The 17,325-nt window shown below is 51.9% G+C and overlaps 1 protein-coding gene across 2 annotated transcripts in view; it reads left to right on the top strand.

Annotated features, from left to right (window-relative positions):
• Positions 1–44: 44 nt before the first annotated feature.
• Positions 45–17,325, top strand: part of HIF3A (hypoxia inducible factor 3 subunit alpha) — a 29,326-nt gene continuing 12,045 nt past the window's right edge. For both annotated transcript variants that reach the window (XM_024768729.1, XM_024768731.1), the window contains exons 1-9: positions 45–86; positions 5,130–5,320; positions 6,400–6,545; positions 8,136–8,220; positions 8,770–8,882; positions 9,388–9,596; positions 11,049–11,155; positions 11,326–11,473; positions 16,406–16,524. In XM_024768729.1, the coding sequence (XP_024624497.1) occupies positions 61–86; positions 5,130–5,320; positions 6,400–6,545; positions 8,136–8,220; positions 8,770–8,882; positions 9,388–9,596; positions 11,049–11,155; positions 11,326–11,473; positions 16,406–16,524 (1,144 nt within the window). In that variant the 5' untranslated portion in view covers positions 45–60. The remainder of the gene's footprint in view (positions 87–5,129; positions 5,321–6,399; positions 6,546–8,135; positions 8,221–8,769; positions 8,883–9,387; positions 9,597–11,048; positions 11,156–11,325; positions 11,474–16,405; positions 16,525–17,325) is intronic.

Below are 17,325 nucleotides of genomic sequence, written 5' to 3'. Positions count from 1 at the left end.
CGCAGGGCAGGGGAGGGGGCTAGGGGCCTCGAAGGGCTCCGGAGCGGCGACTGGCGAGTCATGGCGCTGGGGCTACAGCGCGCAAGGTACTGGGCTTTGGGGGTCAGGAATGATAAGAATTGGGAGGGCTCCTCTTCCAGCGACCCCTGAGCCGGGTGGGGAAGGCGCGGGTGCAAGCCTAGGGCCACTCGGGCACGCGGTTGGAGACACATCCCCGCCGCACCCTCCACCCTAGGGGACTGCAGGGGTGGGGGCATTTCCCCAAGTCCAGGCTGCCACGCCCCTCTAGCCAGGAGCGACATCTGGGTCGTGATCCCAGATTTCCTGCTGTTCCGGGTTCGCTTCCCCTCCTGACTGGGGTTGAAACTCGGGGTCCCCATGGAATCGGGGGTGGTTGCATTTGAGCAGTTCCCAGGCTTCTGCGGGAGGCATTCTCCCTCCACATACTGACCCTTCTGGCCTCCGAGCCCCCAGAATTGAGGTTGTTCTTTGACACCAGACCCCTAGGGTCCTAGGGGATCCGGGGTACCCCCAAATTGAGCCTTCCCAGATATAGGGAGTCCCTTGGAATGCGGAGTCAGCTTCTGAGTTCAAGAGAAGAGAGATCTTCTTTAACTGGACCCTCCCTGACAGTCTCCCAAACCTTGAGTTGCCTAGAAATAGGCAGAGATGGTCACCTTTCAGAAGCCACCTTGGGACCCTTCCCAGGGGCCTTTTGGAAGGTAGGGTCACCCTCTTTAAGAACAAGAAAACAGCCTGACCCACTTCCCAAAGTCTAGCCTCTTATCTGACTCCTCCACTCCCACCCAGTCCCTGTGACAGTGGGAAGGGGCACCCAAGCCTTATTTGGGGAAGACTCCAGCGAGGGTGCTGTGTCTGATTCAGTGCAAGCTGTGGGAAGCGCCCCCTGCCACAGAGCCCAGCTGGGGTCATCCCGGACAGGTGGTGGGTTTCTGTGTTCCCTTCCCAGCAGGTGCAGATTTGCTGGGGCAGCACAGGGAACTCGTGCTCTGGGTCCACTGCCAGGGGGTCCTATCTGGCCATGTTTTCATGGGACCCCCGGAAAATATCCCACACCCTTGGTTTCTCCTGTCCAATCTGAGGCGTCCAGGAAGCCTCACCCCCTTCCCTCCTCCCTGGCTTCGCAGGTCTGATTGGATCCTTCCCCACCCCCATGTTTTCACTCCCCCCACTTATACACCCCCCAATTCTATTCTAGTCTCTGGCTCTGGGCCTGCCAGGGAACTCTATCCCACCCCTTCTAGGCCAACCCTGGTCTAGCCCCTCCCAGCACCCCTTCCTGCCTAGGTGGGGGCCCCTCTTGGCTGAGCTGGGGCGCTCCCCCCTCCCCATCCAAGGCCAGCCCTCTCCTGTGGTGTTATCCGAGCCCACGCACCACCCACTCATAACTCGCACCCAGATCCCAGCCACGCTCCATCCCCTCCTGCACCCCTAGGATGGCGCTAGGGCCAAAGAGGGTCAGGGTGATGGTGAGTGGGCCCTCCATACTCCCTTACCCACTTCGCTTCTTCCATCCTTGCCATCCCACCCCAGGCAAGGGTGATTCTTGGGAAGTCCCTGATGGGCATTCGGCCCAGGGTGCCCCTCGGGTCAGAAGGTTCCCAGAGAACATAGGGCTTTGGGTACAGGCACCCCACTGGATTATCATGTCCTTAGGAAGGAGCAGAGTCAGGGGTAGAGAGACTCCCACTGACCCCTACCCCAAGTCCCTTCTCAAACCCAAACCCTCTCAGGCCACTTTGGCACAATGCCAAGAGGAGTCCCTGCATGTATTCAACCTAAGCCCCCACCCAAATCCTCTACACTTTTTGCAAGACCCCCAGTACCCAGCTGAATATCAGGAGAGAGAGGCCCAGGAGCAGCCCTGAACGTGGGGAAGGGTGTCCCCGCTTCTCCATGCCTTTGCTCTCGGGTGGCAAGTTCTTCAGGGCAGGGAAGAGGTGGGCTTCTCCCTCTCCTGGTTGTGGGGGGGGGGGCACCAAGCCCTAGTCCCCATTCCCAGGCCTTACCCTGGGGCCTCCCAGCCTGGCTCCACCCCCGTTCTCTACTGGAACACAGAGGAAGGGTGGCAGGGTTCCAGCTGCACGTCCCAACCTGGGCAGAGTGCCAAGGGGACGGACCAGGGCTGGGCATGGGGCCAGCTGGGGAGACTGGCCAGCTGGGGAAATCTGGAGGCAGCAGTGGTGGGACAAGGGGAAGGGACTGGGGCCAATGGACAGAGGAGGGGTAGGACAGGGGTCCGTTGGGTGGCACGCCCACCAAGGCATGGCATTTAAGAGCACAGGCCCCCAAAGCAGGGTTCAAATTGCAGCTCACCCGCTTCCTGGCTTGTGTGGCTTTGTGCCAGCAACTGCTCTCTGAGCCTTAGTTTTGTAGCCTGGAAAATGAGGGTTATACCTCCCCTCCCCTGCACCCGCTCAAGATGAGAAGCAGTGAGGGGACAGATCTTCGGGGCAGGATACCCGATAGGTGAGCAATAAACTGTGTTCAAGTCCGACAGGGTTCTGGGTAGAAGCAGATACGTGGTCAGACTAACAGAAGCGTTGAGCATGGTTGCGCATTGGTGGAGGGCCCTGGGATTACCAGCTTGATTACTTGGCTGGGTGATGCAATTGCTCAGAGCCTTGGTTTCTGACTCTGTAAAAGGGAGATCACTTTTCCAGGTTCTTAGGGTTTGTTGAAAGGATTTGATGGGGTCTCTAAGCCCATGAGTGTTTGATCCACCAAAGCTATCATTATTATTAGTATCACTATGATTTAGTTTTCTTCCCAAGGTGTCGTTTAAATCACGTGTGTACTTGCAGACATACACACACCACACCATGGGGTTACCACTGAAGCCCAAGGGTTTCTCCAGTGCCTACGATGCTCCTAAGCCTTCCATCCCTGATGTGGACAAAGGGGAAATAATAAAAGTTGAACCTTTATATAGCACCAACCAATTGCCGGACCCGGTTCTAAGCCCTTGACATATATTAACTCATTTAATCTTCACAACAGCCCCATGAGTTTGTGCTGTTCTTAGGCTCCGGGAGGCTATGCAACTTGTCCAAAGTCACACAGCTATTAAGTAAGGGAGTTGAGATTGGAACCCTGCACCAGAGGAACTAGCCCCGACTCTGTTTAAAGGGAAAGGCCAGAGACCGGGCATCTGTGGAGCAAGTGAGAGGCCACACTTCCTGTCAGAACATCCGGAGAACAGGCTGGGAGCTAGAAGGAGGGTCCCGCTGTAGCCACCAGCTAGCTTCTTCTATGGAGGGAGGAGTCATTTGGCCACAGAGAGGATTATAGAGCCCAGCTGCCCAGGAGGTGGGGGGCCAACCCCACCCCCCAACCCCGTTCCTGTTCCTACTCCCTGTTCCCTCTGTCTGGGCCCCCAGCTCAGTGAGGCCCGCCCACCCCCACCCTCTGGGCAGGAAGACAAACAGGGCTGGAACAGAACGGGACAGGAGGACGGAATGTCCCCTGGGCAGAGCGGGACTGGAGGCCCCTGCCCCCCATCAGCCAGGAGGGAGGGGATGAGGGCAACTGCTGGCTCCCTCCACCCAGCTGCCCCCTTCTGTGCCTCCCACCCACTTGCACTGAGGAGTTCTTTCCCATCTGGAGAGTCAGGAGAGTCCACTCCCCTCCCTCCATCATGCCTGTGGGTTGGGCTGCAGGTCTCCTGCTTGGGGGTGAGGTTGATGCCCCAGAAGTGGCCTCTGGCTTTTAGGAAGGGGCAGCTTCCCCTCCTAGAGTTTTGCGTCCATGGAGGTTGGCGGGGACGTCACAAGAAAGGAATTAGAAGAATAAAGGCTTTGGAACTTCACTGCCTGACTTCAAATCCCAGCTCCACCACTTAATGGCTTTGTGACTTTTGGGGCAAAGGACTTCACTTTCCAGAGCCTCAGTTTCCCCTTTGTGAAGTGGAGGTTTAAAGTGCTCTCTGCCTAGGGCTTTCTTAGGATTGAATGAGTACACATAGGCTGAGTCCTTACTTAGAGCAACACCAGACCCATAAATGCTTAGCAACTTATAGCTGCTTATTAATGGTTTTATCAATAGTATCAATATAGATAAGATTACATATACTATACTATATGTAACATACTCTATAATTTTCTTCCCCAAAACTATAATTTGGATTCAGACAGACCTGGAGTTTGACTTTTAAGACAGTGGCAGAAACAGGAAGAAGTACTGAAATCTGGAGATAAACCCAGGGCCATACAACAGAGGAAACTGAAGAGTTTAGGAAGACCAGCGTTGAAACCCTGGCTTCACTCCTTGTGGGCAAGCACTGCACCTCTCTGTGCCTGGGCTTCATCTGTTCAATGGGGAAAATGTTACTACCTTCCTTCTAGGGATGTCTGAGCTAAACGGGTTAATGTAAGTTACACACTTGGCACGGGGTCTGACCTAATAGTAAAAGCTGGCTAAGTGGTAGATATTTCTGAAAAAAAATGACACTCATCCTCTCCTCCCAACCCCACATGCAGAATTCAGGCATTTGAAGTGGATTAAAGGGCAGAGATGAGTGGTGAGCCGTTGGCCCTGGGGTTGGTTTGCTGTGTCACCCTGGCAGGGCCCCTGTTGGTGGGTCGTTGGACTTTGAGATCTGTACTCCAAGATTCTGAGGACTCAGCTCAGCTGAGGAGGGGAAAGGGCAGAAGAGGGGGTTCTGGGAGGCTGTAGGGCAGGGGGCCTGGGGGGCTGCAGGCATCTTCTTGCGCCCTCCCTTCCCTGGCTCCTGGCCAGCTCTGCCAGCCCCCTCCCAGCCGGAGGCCTCCCTGTTCCCCGGTCTTCCCAAGCCCGGAGAATAAACAGCAGATAAGTCAGGGAGGGGACAGAGCGGCCCTGGGCACGCCTTGGAGAGGAGTGAGGCACCGGAGGGCAGCATGGGCTGGCGCCGGGACAGATAAAACCTGAGGCAAGGAGCGACTCCACAGTATAATCCACCCAGGCCCAGAGAGCTCCGGCAACTCGCCCGGGCCACACTGCGAGGCCAGCACAGTCGCGACTCTGCTCTCTCTGAACCCGAGACCCATGTGGCAGCAACCCACGTGCTTGTCCCATCCAACTCTTTCCCCTCCCGGGGCGCCGCCAGTGAACGCTGCCCATGCCCGCAGGTCAAGCACGGAGCTGCGCAAGGAGAAGTCCCGGGATGCGGCCCGCAGCCGGCGCAGCCAGGAGACCGAGGTGCTGTACCAGCTGGCGCACACGCTGCCCTTCGCGCGCGGGGTGAGCGCCCACCTGGACAAGGCCTCCATCATGCGCCTCACCATCAGCTACCTGCGCATGCACCAACTCTGCGCCGCAGGTGAGGCCCGCCCCCGGGAATTCCCACCTCAGCAAGACCCCGCCCTCGGAAAGGTACATCCCAGGGAGGCCCCTCCTCCGGGAAGCCTCATCTTCACAAGACCCCGCCCCCTATGTCTTCCCGGCGAAGCCCCACCCCTCTGGAATCCACTTAGTGGGAGAGGCCCCGCCCCTTCAGGTTCTGGGCCAATCGGAACCCAGTTTCTTAGGAGTCCCCGCCCCCTTAGAAGTCTATCATTTGTGAGGCCCCGCCCGTTGGAACGCGCCCTTGGGAAGCTCCGCCTCTTTAGAGTTAGAACCCTAGGGAATAGGAGGCCGGCTAACTCCCTAAGGCATCTGGACCCTTAGGATTTGGTCTCCTGAGAGATCTTCTCGGCTAAGCTTCCCTCCCTTATAATCAATATCCCCAGGAGGCTTCACTGCCCAATATTTAATTACTTGAGAGAGTCCCACTTCCCCTCCTCAGGTCGCTAGTTCTATTGCTCGTCCCCTTTGTAGCCATCCCCTTGAATTCCCTCCCTGTTAGAATTCTCTGTAGGACGCCTTCACACACACACACACACCCTTGGAATCCCAGGACCCTGAAAAGCTTTTATTATGGGGAAAGTGGACTCATCCTCTGGCAGACTCTGCCCATTAGATGAATTCTGCCTCCTTAGAATTCTGTTGCTTGGGAGTCCCTGCTTCTTTAGAATCCCGCCGATCTGGAAGGTCCTGCTCCAAGAATTCTGAACCCCTGGGAAGCTTGGCCCCCTTGGAATTCTGACTCCTCCTAGGCCCTGGCTTCTTAGAATTTTGACCCCTAGAAATTTCATCCCCTTAAGATTCTACCCTCCTTAGAGTTCTGTTCCCTTAGGAAACCCCTATCTCCTTAGAATTCTGTACCCCTGGGAGGCTCTGCTCCCTTAGAATTCCAGTTCTTGGTGGTCCTGCCCTCTTCCTTGGACCCCAAGCCACTGGGATGTGCTCCACTCACCTGGAGGTACCTATAAGTTCCTCTGAGTGAAGGAAAGCAGAGGGAGGCTAGCCAGGGTGGCCTTACCGCTGACTAGAGATGCCCCATCCTGGTCCGGACACCAGGGGAGTGGAACCAGGTGGGAGCAGGGGGCGAACCACTGGATGCCTGCTACCTGAAGGCCCTGGAGGGCTTCGTTATGGTGCTCACCGCCGAGGGAGACATGGCTTACTTGTCAGAGAATGTCAGCAAACACCTGGGCCTCAGTCAGGTAAGAGGAGCTGCCTGCTTTGTGCAGGTGATGCTGGGATACAGAGGTGACCAGAACCACCTTAGCCCTATTTTTACAAGGCCCACAGTGCAGAGGGGAGACAAATATGTCACCAGACAGGAAGATTCAGAATGGTCAGGGCTGGGGTGGGGCAGCCTAGGGGGCTGTACAAGCCGGGGGTGGAGGGTGGTACCTGACCCAGCCTGGGTGGGAATTGAGGGCTTCCTGGAGGAGAAGACATCTGAGCTAAAACCTGAAGGGCTTAGCCATTCAAAGGGTATGGCGAATGGATGGGATCAGAGAAGACTGGCAATGTACATGGCCAAGGGAACAGAATATGCAAAGACACAGATGTGAGATAAAACAGCATTTGGGGGAAATAAAGACATTAATCCAAGCTAGGTGCAGAGTGCAATGGGAGAAAGTGAGAGAGAAAAGGCTAGAGAGGACATAATTTAGGACCAAAATAGAAGGTTTATCTCTAGGGCACTGTGGAGCCATGGAAAGATTTTAAGCAGGGGAGAGGTTGTGTCAGAAAGGTGGAATCAGAATTTCATTTTATTTAGAAAGATCCCTCTAGGTACTGCACAGAGATAGAATTAGAGGGAGTGAGACTAGCGGCTGGAAAATCCATAAGGAAGCGGATGCAGGGCCCCAAGTGGGAGAAAAGAAGTAGGATGAGGGGCCTGGGGATGGGAGGACAAACAAGAGACATTTAGAGAGTAGAACCAATTTCAGCTGATCCTTACAGCAATACCATTCTTCTTCTTAGCTCACATAAATGGGCTCCACAGTTGGCATCCCTTCCTTTCCCCTGCCTTGTTATCCCACTCTTGGTACCAATTTCTCTGTTAGTTTGAGCTCTTGGGCTCAGATAGGTGAATGTCTCAAGATCCCAAAGCTCGGAAGTGGCAGGGCTCGGATTCACATCCAACTACAAGATCTCACTCCTCCCCTATTCAGCATTAGCTCTGGACTGTGGGCTCTGTGGGTCCCCTTTCATCTGTGTCACCTCCTCCCAGCACCAGTCTCATTTCCTGAATTGAAATAAGGAGTTGGGTCTTGGGCTTGCACAGCAAATGGAATTTGAATAGGGTCTCACCTCAGGGCCTTTGCACTTGCTGTTCCCTCTTTCCGGAACACTCTACTCCAGAGAGCCACCTCACTGGCTTTGTTCAGCAATTTGTGTAAATGTCACTTCTTCAAGAAACTGTCCCTGACTACTGCCTCTAAGATAGCATCCCATCATTTCATCATCTTACCTTGCTTTAGTTTTCTTCATATCATTTAGTATATTGTTTTATGCATGTGTGTTGTTTTGTTTGTTCATTGGCTATCTCCCGCCACTAGCCAGTAAGCTCTGAGAGGCAGGGATTTTGTCTTCATAGCCACTGCTGTGCCCATACCATGTAGAAGAATGCCCAGCAAATTATATGCCAAAGAAAGGAATGAATGAATGAATGAGACTGGGGAAATAATCCAGCCTCATGAATTAGGGCAGGCTGATGAGGATGGGAGGGAGGAGATGGGTCAGAGGCCCTGGTAAAAATGCTTTTCCTCTAAGACACCCCCTGCTTCCCTCCCTCCCAGCTTGAGCTGATTGGACACAGTATCTTTGATTTTGTCCATCCCTGTGACCAAGAGGAGCTTCAGGACGCCCTGACTCCCCGGCAGAGTGAGTCCTTGGAGATCTCTGCCCCCGAATTACAGAAACTGAGGCTCCATCCTTTCTTTTTTTTTTTTTTCTTGCGGTACGCGGGCCTCTCACTGTCGTGGCCTCTCCCGTTGCGGAGCACAGGCTCCGGACGCGCAGGCTCAGCGGCCATGGCTCACGGGCCCAGCCGCTCCGCGGCATGTGGGATCTTCCCGGACCGGGGCACGAACCCGCGTCCCCTGCGTCGGCAGGCGGACTCTCAACAACTGCGCCACCAGGGAAGCCCTCCATCCTTTCTTCAGCATATCTTCTCCCCCTCTGAAATACTGGACTGAGAAAAATGGGATGAGGATGATGTGGCCCTGCCCCAGGGGAATACAGGGACATGGCTGCACCCCGGGGGTCTAAAGGAGCATAGCATACCCCGTGGAGACCCTCTCTGGGTCGGAAGTCTCAATTTTGGGGATGAGGCTGGGGAGAGGTTAGTAACCAGGGTGCTGGAGGGACTGGGCCCTGTCCCAAGCTGCCCGGTGACCTGCTCCTCCCCCCCCCTCCCACGGCCCTCCTCAGGCCTGTCCAAAAAGAAGCCGGAGGCCCCCACCGAGCGGTGCTTCTCCTTGCGCATGAAGAGCACCCTCACCAGCCGCGGGCGCACCCTCAACCTCAAGGCGGCCACCTGGAAGGTGGGCAGGGCCTGGCCTGGAGGAGGGCAAGGGACCTGCTGGGGCTGGACCTGAGCCCTAAAGTTCTCACAGTGGGTTGGAGTCCGGGAGTCTCCTGGGCCAGGGATCCAGTGGGGCATTCTCAGGCTGGGTCTAGTGCATCCTCTGGGTACCTAGGAGGTTGGGGATCTGGGGGTCCTTGTATCCTTTCTTAGTCTGAGTCTCTGTGAGCCTGGGGCTGGGGGTCCTCAGCATCCTGGGCCTGGAGTCTCCATGGGGTTGGAATCTGGGGTCCTCAGAGCTCCCTGAGTCTTAAGAATCTAGAGATTGTCAGAACCTTCTTAGGTTGGGTCTCTGTGGGGTTGGGGTCTGGGGGTCCTCAGAGCTCCCTGAGCTGGGTCTCTAGAATCCTCAGGGGTTTCTTCTTCTCTGCTCCCTGAGGGGAGGGGCCTACAGGGATATACCTCCCAGCCCCTTGGGTAGCCCTAGGCCCAGGTCCATCATTGCCTCGCTCCCTGCCCACCAGGTACTGCACTGTTCTGGACACATGAGGGCCTACAAGCCCCCTGCACAGTCTTCCCCGGCCGGGAGCCCCAACTTGGAGCCCCCCCTGCAATGCCTGGTGCTAATCTGTGAAGCCATCCCCCACCCTGGCAGCTTGGAGCCCCCGTTGGGCCGGGGGGCCTTCCTCAGCCGCCACAGCCTGGACATGAAGTTCACCTACTGTGATGAGAGGTGGGCAGGAGCCAGGGGCCCACCCACCACCTGCCAGCCTGGCTCCTCTTCTTCCTTTCTGCCCAAGTTCATTCACGTCTCCTCTCCTACCCCCCAGCTGCTCTCTCTGCTCTGTTTCTATCTCTCTGACTCCATCTATCTCTGTCTTTGTGTATCTCTCTGTCTCTGAATTGTCTGTGGGTCTTCGTATCTGGGTTCGGACTGCTTGGGTTCAAATGCTGGCTGTGCACCCTTGGCCAAATGACTTCACCTCTCTGTGCCACACTTTCCTCATCCGTCCTATGGAGTGATAGCAGAACCTACTTTGAACAGTTGTTCTGAGCATTCAGTGAGTTGCCTGGTATAAAGCACTCTAGAAGTGCCTATTTTTAAAAATCATTATCATCATGATTACTTTTTATTTCTATTCATTCTTTTTTATCTTTCTTTTTGTGACTTTCTTTCTTTCTCTTCCCCTCTCCTATTTCTTTCACGTTCTCTTTTGTCTTTCTTTCTTTCTTTTCTAATATTTATTTATTTATTTTTGGGCTGCCTCGGGTCTTAGTTGCGGCACCCGGGATCTTTCACTGTGGGGTGTGGGCTTCTCTCTAGTTGTGGCACGCGGGCTCCAGAGTGCGTGGGCTCTGTAGTTGCGGCATGCAGGCTCTTTAGTTGTGGCACACAGGCTTAGTTGTTCCGCGCATGTGGGATCCTAGTTCCCCAACCAGGGATCGAACCTGCGTGCCCTGCATTGGAAGACAGATTCTTAACCACTGGACCACCAGGGAAGTCCCCTTTTTTGTCTTTTCTTTTCATCACTCTTCCAATTTTTACCTTCTCTCTCCTCCCCTATTAGTTTCCTATGGCTGATGTATCGTGTTACCACAAACGTAGTGGCTCAAAATAATACAAATTCTCTATCTCAGTGTTCTGGAGGTGAGAAGTCTGAAATGAGTCTTATGAGGCTGAAATCAAGGGCTATGTTCCTTCTGGAGGCTCCAGGGAAGAATCTGTTTCCTTGCCATGAAAGCTTCTGGAGACCTCCTACATTCCTTGGCTTGTGGCCCCTCTCTCTACCTTCACAGAGCATCACTTCAGCCTCTGCCTCCTTCATCACATCTCGTCTCACTCTGATCACCTACTCCCCTCCTGTAAGGACTCCTGTGATTACACTGGGCCCACCCAGATGATCCAGGATCATCTCCGCATCTCAAGATCCTTAACTTCACCACATCTGCAAAGTCCCTTTTGCCGTGTAAGGTAGCATATTCACAGGTTCCAGGAATTAGGACGGAGACATCTTCAGGGGCCATCATTCAACCGGCCACACCCCGTTTTCTATTTCTTACTCTCTGTTACAACCCTGTCTCTCTCTGTCTTGCTGGCTTCATCCCCGTGTCCCCCTCTCCTTCCTTTCACCCACCCTCCACTTTCGCCAGTTGAACTGACCGGGGTCCACTGCACCCACTTCAGGATTGCGGAGGTTGCTGGCTACAGCCCTGATGACCTGATTGGCTGTTCTGCCTATGAGTACATCCATGCGCTGGACTCAGATACAGTCGGCCAGAGCATCCATACCTGTACGTGTTCAGGTTCCGTTTCCAGTGCTGCATGGCCCCAGCCAACACCAGCTGCCTGCTTCCCCAAGTCCCCAGGAACCTTCTCTTCCCTGGCCCCTTCATACCCAGCACGCTGCTCCCACGGCCTTCTCTCCCCAGTTGCCCTAACCCCTCCCCATGCCCCTCCCCAGTGCTGAGCAAGGGCCAGGCAGTAACGGGGCAGTACCGCTTCCTGGCCCGGAGTGGTGGCTACCTGTGGACCCAGACCCAGGCCACAGTGGTGTCGGGGGGCCGGGGCCCCCAGTCTGAGAGTATCGTCTGCGTCCATTTCCTGATCAGGTAAGCGGGAATGAGGTGGGGTGTCTGTGTGTGGTTCTCTTCTGGTCTGCATACGTGTGAACAGGTGTGTGTGTGTATATGCACAAGTGTGCATGTGTGTGGTACACACGTGTGTGAGGGAATGTGCACAGGTACACGTATGTAGAACATGTGTGACTGACCACACACGTATCTGCACGTAGACACAAATGTGTGTGAGCGTGTAATTTAAACTAAAAGGATTCTATATTCAAGTTAAAATAAGAAATCTAGCTGAATCTTGGGGGCTTTTTTGTGCTTTTTAAAAGTTGATGTGTAATTTACATAGAGAAGTTTCATTCTTTTTGGTATACGCGTCTATGAGTTTCGACAAGTGCATGGAATCGTGTAACCCCGAGCATAATCAAGCTATAGAGTAGGGAATTCCCTGGAGGTCCAGTGGTTATGACTCCACAGTCTCACCGCCAGGGGCCTGGGTTCAATCCCTGGTCAGGGAACTAAGATCCTACAAGCCACGCAGTGTGGCCCCCCAAAAAAAGCTATAGTGTAGTTTCATCACCCAAGAAAATTCTTTCATAGTGAATCCCACCCCACCCCCCAGTCATCTCTGGTAACCACTGATCTGTTCTCTGACTCTAGAATTTTGCCTTTTCCAGAATGTCATGTACACGAAATTCTGTAGTATGTAGCCTTTGAGCCTGGCTTCTTTCACATAGCCTAATACATTTAAAATTTATCTACGTTGAGGTGTGTATCGATACGTTCCTTTTTGATGCTAGGTAATCTTCTGTGGTGTGAATATGTATGGACCACGGTTTATCCATTCACCAGTTGGAGGGTATTTGGACTGTTGCCTATTTTGGGCAATTACGAGAAAAGCTACTGTAAACATTCTCGTCCAGGATTTTTTGAGATCATTTCGTTTCTCTTGGGCAAACACCCAAGGATGGAATGGATGGGTCATATGGTCGGTGTATGTTTAGCTTCCTAAGAGACTACCAAACTGCTTTCCAGAGAGGCTGTACCGTCTTGCGTTCCCATCAGCAACGTGTGAGGGTTCCAGTTCCTCCACATCTTTGCCAGCATTTGTATTGTCTGTTTTTGTCTTGTTTTGTCTTCATTGGGTGACATTCTAATGGGTGTGTAGTGGTGAATCTTTCCCGCCGCTTCCATCATGCACCTTAGAAGTTTTTCACCATGACAACATGGTGACGAGGGCAGCAAATGATCACCTAAGACGGAGACTTACAGCTTTTCTTTGAAGATTATCTTCCAGGACATGGCATTCATTTCTAAAGCCATAGGAGTTTCCCTGGGTCTTTTTGATCAAGAACAGATTGTATTAGAAAACAGAGGTTGGTAACAGGAATATTCATCTAAGTCTTCATACACAAGAAAACAAGGCTGATCATCCTTGGAATGTTCTCTCCTTAACACCCTTTCAAATCAGAATCTTTGAATAACTTGTAGCCTTGGGGAGAAGTCTCCTCACGGTCAGAGCTAAGGAGAGGGGACCCGCCCCCATATCTTGCAGCAAGCTCCTTTCATTCATTATGAAGATTTGCCTTTTGATGGCCAGGCCCTGGAATTTCAATCTGCCTCGAGTTCAGTTTTACTGGCAGAAAATGGGTGAAGAAAGAATAGGTGTTTACTTAGTAACAGTGAGATGAGAAGCATATGGTATGAATCATGCTTAGTGCTGTGTACATACTGTGTGGTGTGCAGCTGCGTGGCTCTTTGTGCGTGCCCAGGTGCTGACACTTTGTAGAATCCATCCTTCCACACCTAAGCCTCCTTCCGTTGCAGTGAGCACCTGCTCCATAAAAATACAACTCACTTGCACGGGGCACTTACAACATTCCAGGCCCTGGGCTTTGTGCTCACAACCACCCCATGAGGTATAGCAATTATTTCGATCCCCGTTTTTGAGGAGAGAAAACTGAGGACCAAAGAGGGGAAGTCATTTGCCTGATGTCACACAGCTAGTAACTGTCAGAGCTGGGTTTTGACCCAAGGTTGGTCAGGAGGCTACACTAATAACCACCAAACCACACAATCTCTTATTTGCTCAAGCCAGAAACCTAGGAGTCTCTCCTGCATCCTTTTTCTCATTCCCTCCTATCCCCATCCACTCTGTCCACCTCTGGGATAGATCTTGAATTTGTTTCCCTTCTCTCTGTCTCCATGGCCACCATCATCTCACACCTTGTTTATAGCATTAACCTCCTAACTGAGATCTAAAGCTGGTTTGGATTCCACTGATCACACAATTGCCGAGGTCAGGGGGCAGGTTCTGAAATACGAATTGGTTCATGTCTCTCCCCTGCTCAAAGCCCTTCTGTGGTTCTCCAGTATCCAGAAGAGAAAGCCCAAAAACCTTAACATGGCTCTTCAGGCCCCGTGTGACCTGACTCCTGCATGCCTCCCCTTATCACTCCAAACTTCAGGACCTTTGCACGTGGGGTTTCCTCTGCCAGGATGCTCCTCCCCCTTCCCTCCTCCTCTTTCTCCTGAATGACGCCCACTCATCCTTCTGGTTTCAGCTCAGACATTACTTACTGCGAGACCCTTTCCTGAACCCCTACAGGAGGTCATATCTCCCCATTTTCCCTCCTGGTCCTGTCCTTTTGCTTCAGAGCAGTTAGAACCATTTGTAATTATTTATTTGTGTGTTTAACCAGGCCTTCTTCCTTGATTGCCCTTCTCAAAATTGCATATCTCCTTCTTCGCCTTTTTTTCCCCTAATACTTACTGTCCTATAGAAGTGTGACGTGGGAATTCCCTCGTGGTCCAGTGGTTAGGACTCCAGTGGTTAGGACTCTGCACTTTCACTGCTGAGGGCCCGGGTTTGATCCCAGGTCAGGAAAGTAAAATCCCTCAAGCCAGCCCCGTAGGAAAAAAAAAAAAAATGTATGACATGAGCCACATATGTTATTTTGAATTTTCTAATAGCCATTAAAAAAGTAAAAAGAGGGGGAAAGTGGGGGGTGAGGGCTGGGGGATGGGATGAATTGGGAGATTGGGATTGACATCTATACGCTAATATGTATAAAATAGATAACTAATAAGAACCTGCTGTATAGCACAGGGAACTCTGCGTCACTTTGCTGTGCAGCAGAAACTAACACAACGTTGTAAAACAACTATACCCGCCCCCCCCAAAAAGTAAAAAGAAACAGGTGAAATTAGTTTCAATAATACTTTATTAAATACAATAATATATCACATCAATAATACATTGTTAAATCAGTAATACATTATTAATTAATGTAATTAATAATACACTATTAAGTGTATTATACATTGTAATACAGGTAGATGGGCGTGTATTCTAATACATCCAAAAATGTCATTTCAACATGTAATCAATATTAAAAATTATTAATGAGATATTTTAGATTCTTTTTCATACTCAATTTTTTCAATCTGGGGTATATTTTATACTGACAGTACACCTCAATTCCAACCAGCCATGTTTCAAGTGCTTCGTTAGTGGAAATATATATTTTGTAACTAGATAGATACATTTACCAACAAATAATATCTTTTATTGAAGGTCTGTCTTTTCCCCCCTAGCATTTAAGCCCCATGAGAGCAGGGAGTTTTGTCTGTCTTGTGCGCTGCTGAATCTCCAGCGCCTAGAACAGTGTCTGGCACACAGTAGTTGCTCAATAAACAATGATGGCAAATACTTACATAGAGCTCACCCCGTGCCAGGCACGGTTCTATGCATTTGACATACACCAACTCATTTAGGCCTCACGACAACCTGGGGAGGAGGTACTATTATCACTCCCTCTTTACAGAAGAGGAAAATGAGGCCCAGAGAGGTCAGCCATATGCTCAAGGTCACACAGCTCATAAGTGGCAGAGCTGGAATTTGAACCCAGGCTGCTGGCTGCAGAGCCCTTGCTCTTAACCACTAAGTATTACTGGTTGTGTGGGAAATGTCTGTGGAATGAATGAACGCGTGCATTTCATGTGGCATGTATGCATACGTGCGAGCCCAAGTGTATAGAGCATGCGTGCGTATCTGATGTATACACTTGGGTGTATATGGGAGTTCCTGTTTGTGCCTGTAAGTGCCGAGGGTGCATACATGTGTGACTGTGCGACCTTATGTTTTTCAAGAGGGGTGGGGTGGCTTTGGATCCAGCCTAAATTGGGATGTTTCCAGCTCAGAAGGGGTGGGTGAGGATGGGGAAGGGTCACAGCTTCTCAAAGAGCTGGTAGAAGGACCACCCACATTCTGACCTGGATAGTGTTCTGCAAATGAGATGCAAATGCAGGTCTGGTCCTCCACCCCAGACCCATTCTCCAGAAGCCAATTTGCAGAGAGAACATTTGAGTGGCTTCTTCAGCTACAGACTGGGGAGGGAGGGGGCGGCAGGAAGGCACGAGGGACATAAGGATGTATTTATAAATTCGTTCCCTTGAATGTGACAAATGCCTACGAATAGAAGCTTCATAAGTAAAATCTCTTATTCATAAAAATATATCCCCATAAATTCTTCCTATTTGGCAACATAAGAATACAGTAAGTGCATATTCTTCATCAATACATTTATAAGAATGTATTTATAAGTAAATATCTATAAAGAGAATATTTAGTTCTCATGCCTTTCACTCTCCCTGCTCTCTGCCCCTCATGGACCCTCAGTCTCTCCTCTCTCTCTCTCTCCCCAGGCTGTGCTAAATGCCAACTCTTTTTTTCTGCCTTTCCTTCCACAGAGGGAGCTTGGGAAGACACACTTCACTTTCTTTTCAATGCTATTATAATAGAAAGCATTCAACAAAATTTAAATCTTTAAAACAAGTCAATGTGGCAAATTATTTTCTGCACATTGCCCACCAGCCCCCGGATGAGACTGCCCTCCTCTAACAGGACATCATATGTGGAGGCTGCCAAGCACCCTCCCTGACTCCCACTCCCCTTTCTGCCCTGTACCCCAGCCGGGTGGAAGAGACCGAAGTGGTGCTGTCCCTGGAGCAAACGGAGCGACACTCTCGCAGACACGTTCAGCGGGGCACCCCCTCTCAGAAGGATGCCCCTAATCCTGGTGACAGCCTTGGTATGGGGCAGGGCTGGGGCTGGGAGGGGTTGTGTCCCCAGGATGCTCGGAAGAAAGCCCAAGTGCCTTAATGCCACTCGCTTGGCCCTGTGTGACCTGCTACCCTCCCCTTCTTACTCTCTGAGCCACACCAGCCTCCTTAGTGCTCTGGGAACAAACCAAACTCTTTCATGCCTCAGGGCCTTTGCACATGTAGTTTCCTTCGCCCAGAATGCCCTTCTCTCTTCCCTCCTCCCTCTTCTCTGTCCCCAGGATGATTGCTTCAGTCTTGTTGCTCTCTGCTCTGAATCCTGCTGTGGCTTCCAATCGCCCCCACTTTCCATTTGTTCCGTGCTCCCACTTCACTGTTCTTTGGCTTCCGGTAATCTTGACCCTTCCACGTCTGGCTCCTTTCTACCTCTTCCTTCTCCTCTGCTTAACACCCCACCCCCTCCAATCCTGGATGGATGAGCTTCCCTCCCTGTTTGTTCTTCAGGGCCTCACCGTCTCCAAACTGTTGCTGGCAACCCATGCTCCTGGGTGTGGTAATGAGGTCCCCCATCTCCTTTCCTTTTCTGGCTTAGAACTGGCTCAGGGCCACATCTTGACCTCCAGGGACCTTAGAATCTCCTTGGGGATCATGGGCCAGTCTTTTCTCCTAACGTGACAGCCCCCCAGGCTGAATGTTATTCTGTGCCACCGGAGAACTGGGTCAGTCACGTGCCATGGTCCAGCCATGTCAATTTTAAATATTAAAACATTTCCCCACCATTGGGCAATTGCTACAGTCCCCAGCCTACTGTGTGCCCTCACCCCACGTTA

Source organism: Neophocaena asiaeorientalis, unplaced genomic scaffold (assembly GCF_003031525.2).
Source record: "Neophocaena asiaeorientalis asiaeorientalis breed wild unplaced genomic scaffold, Neophocaena_asiaeorientalis_V1.1 scaffold629, whole genome shotgun sequence".
Taxonomy (NCBI): Eukaryota; Metazoa; Chordata; class Mammalia; order Artiodactyla; family Phocoenidae; genus Neophocaena; species Neophocaena asiaeorientalis.
This window is presented reverse-complemented; position numbering and strand designations above follow the sequence as displayed.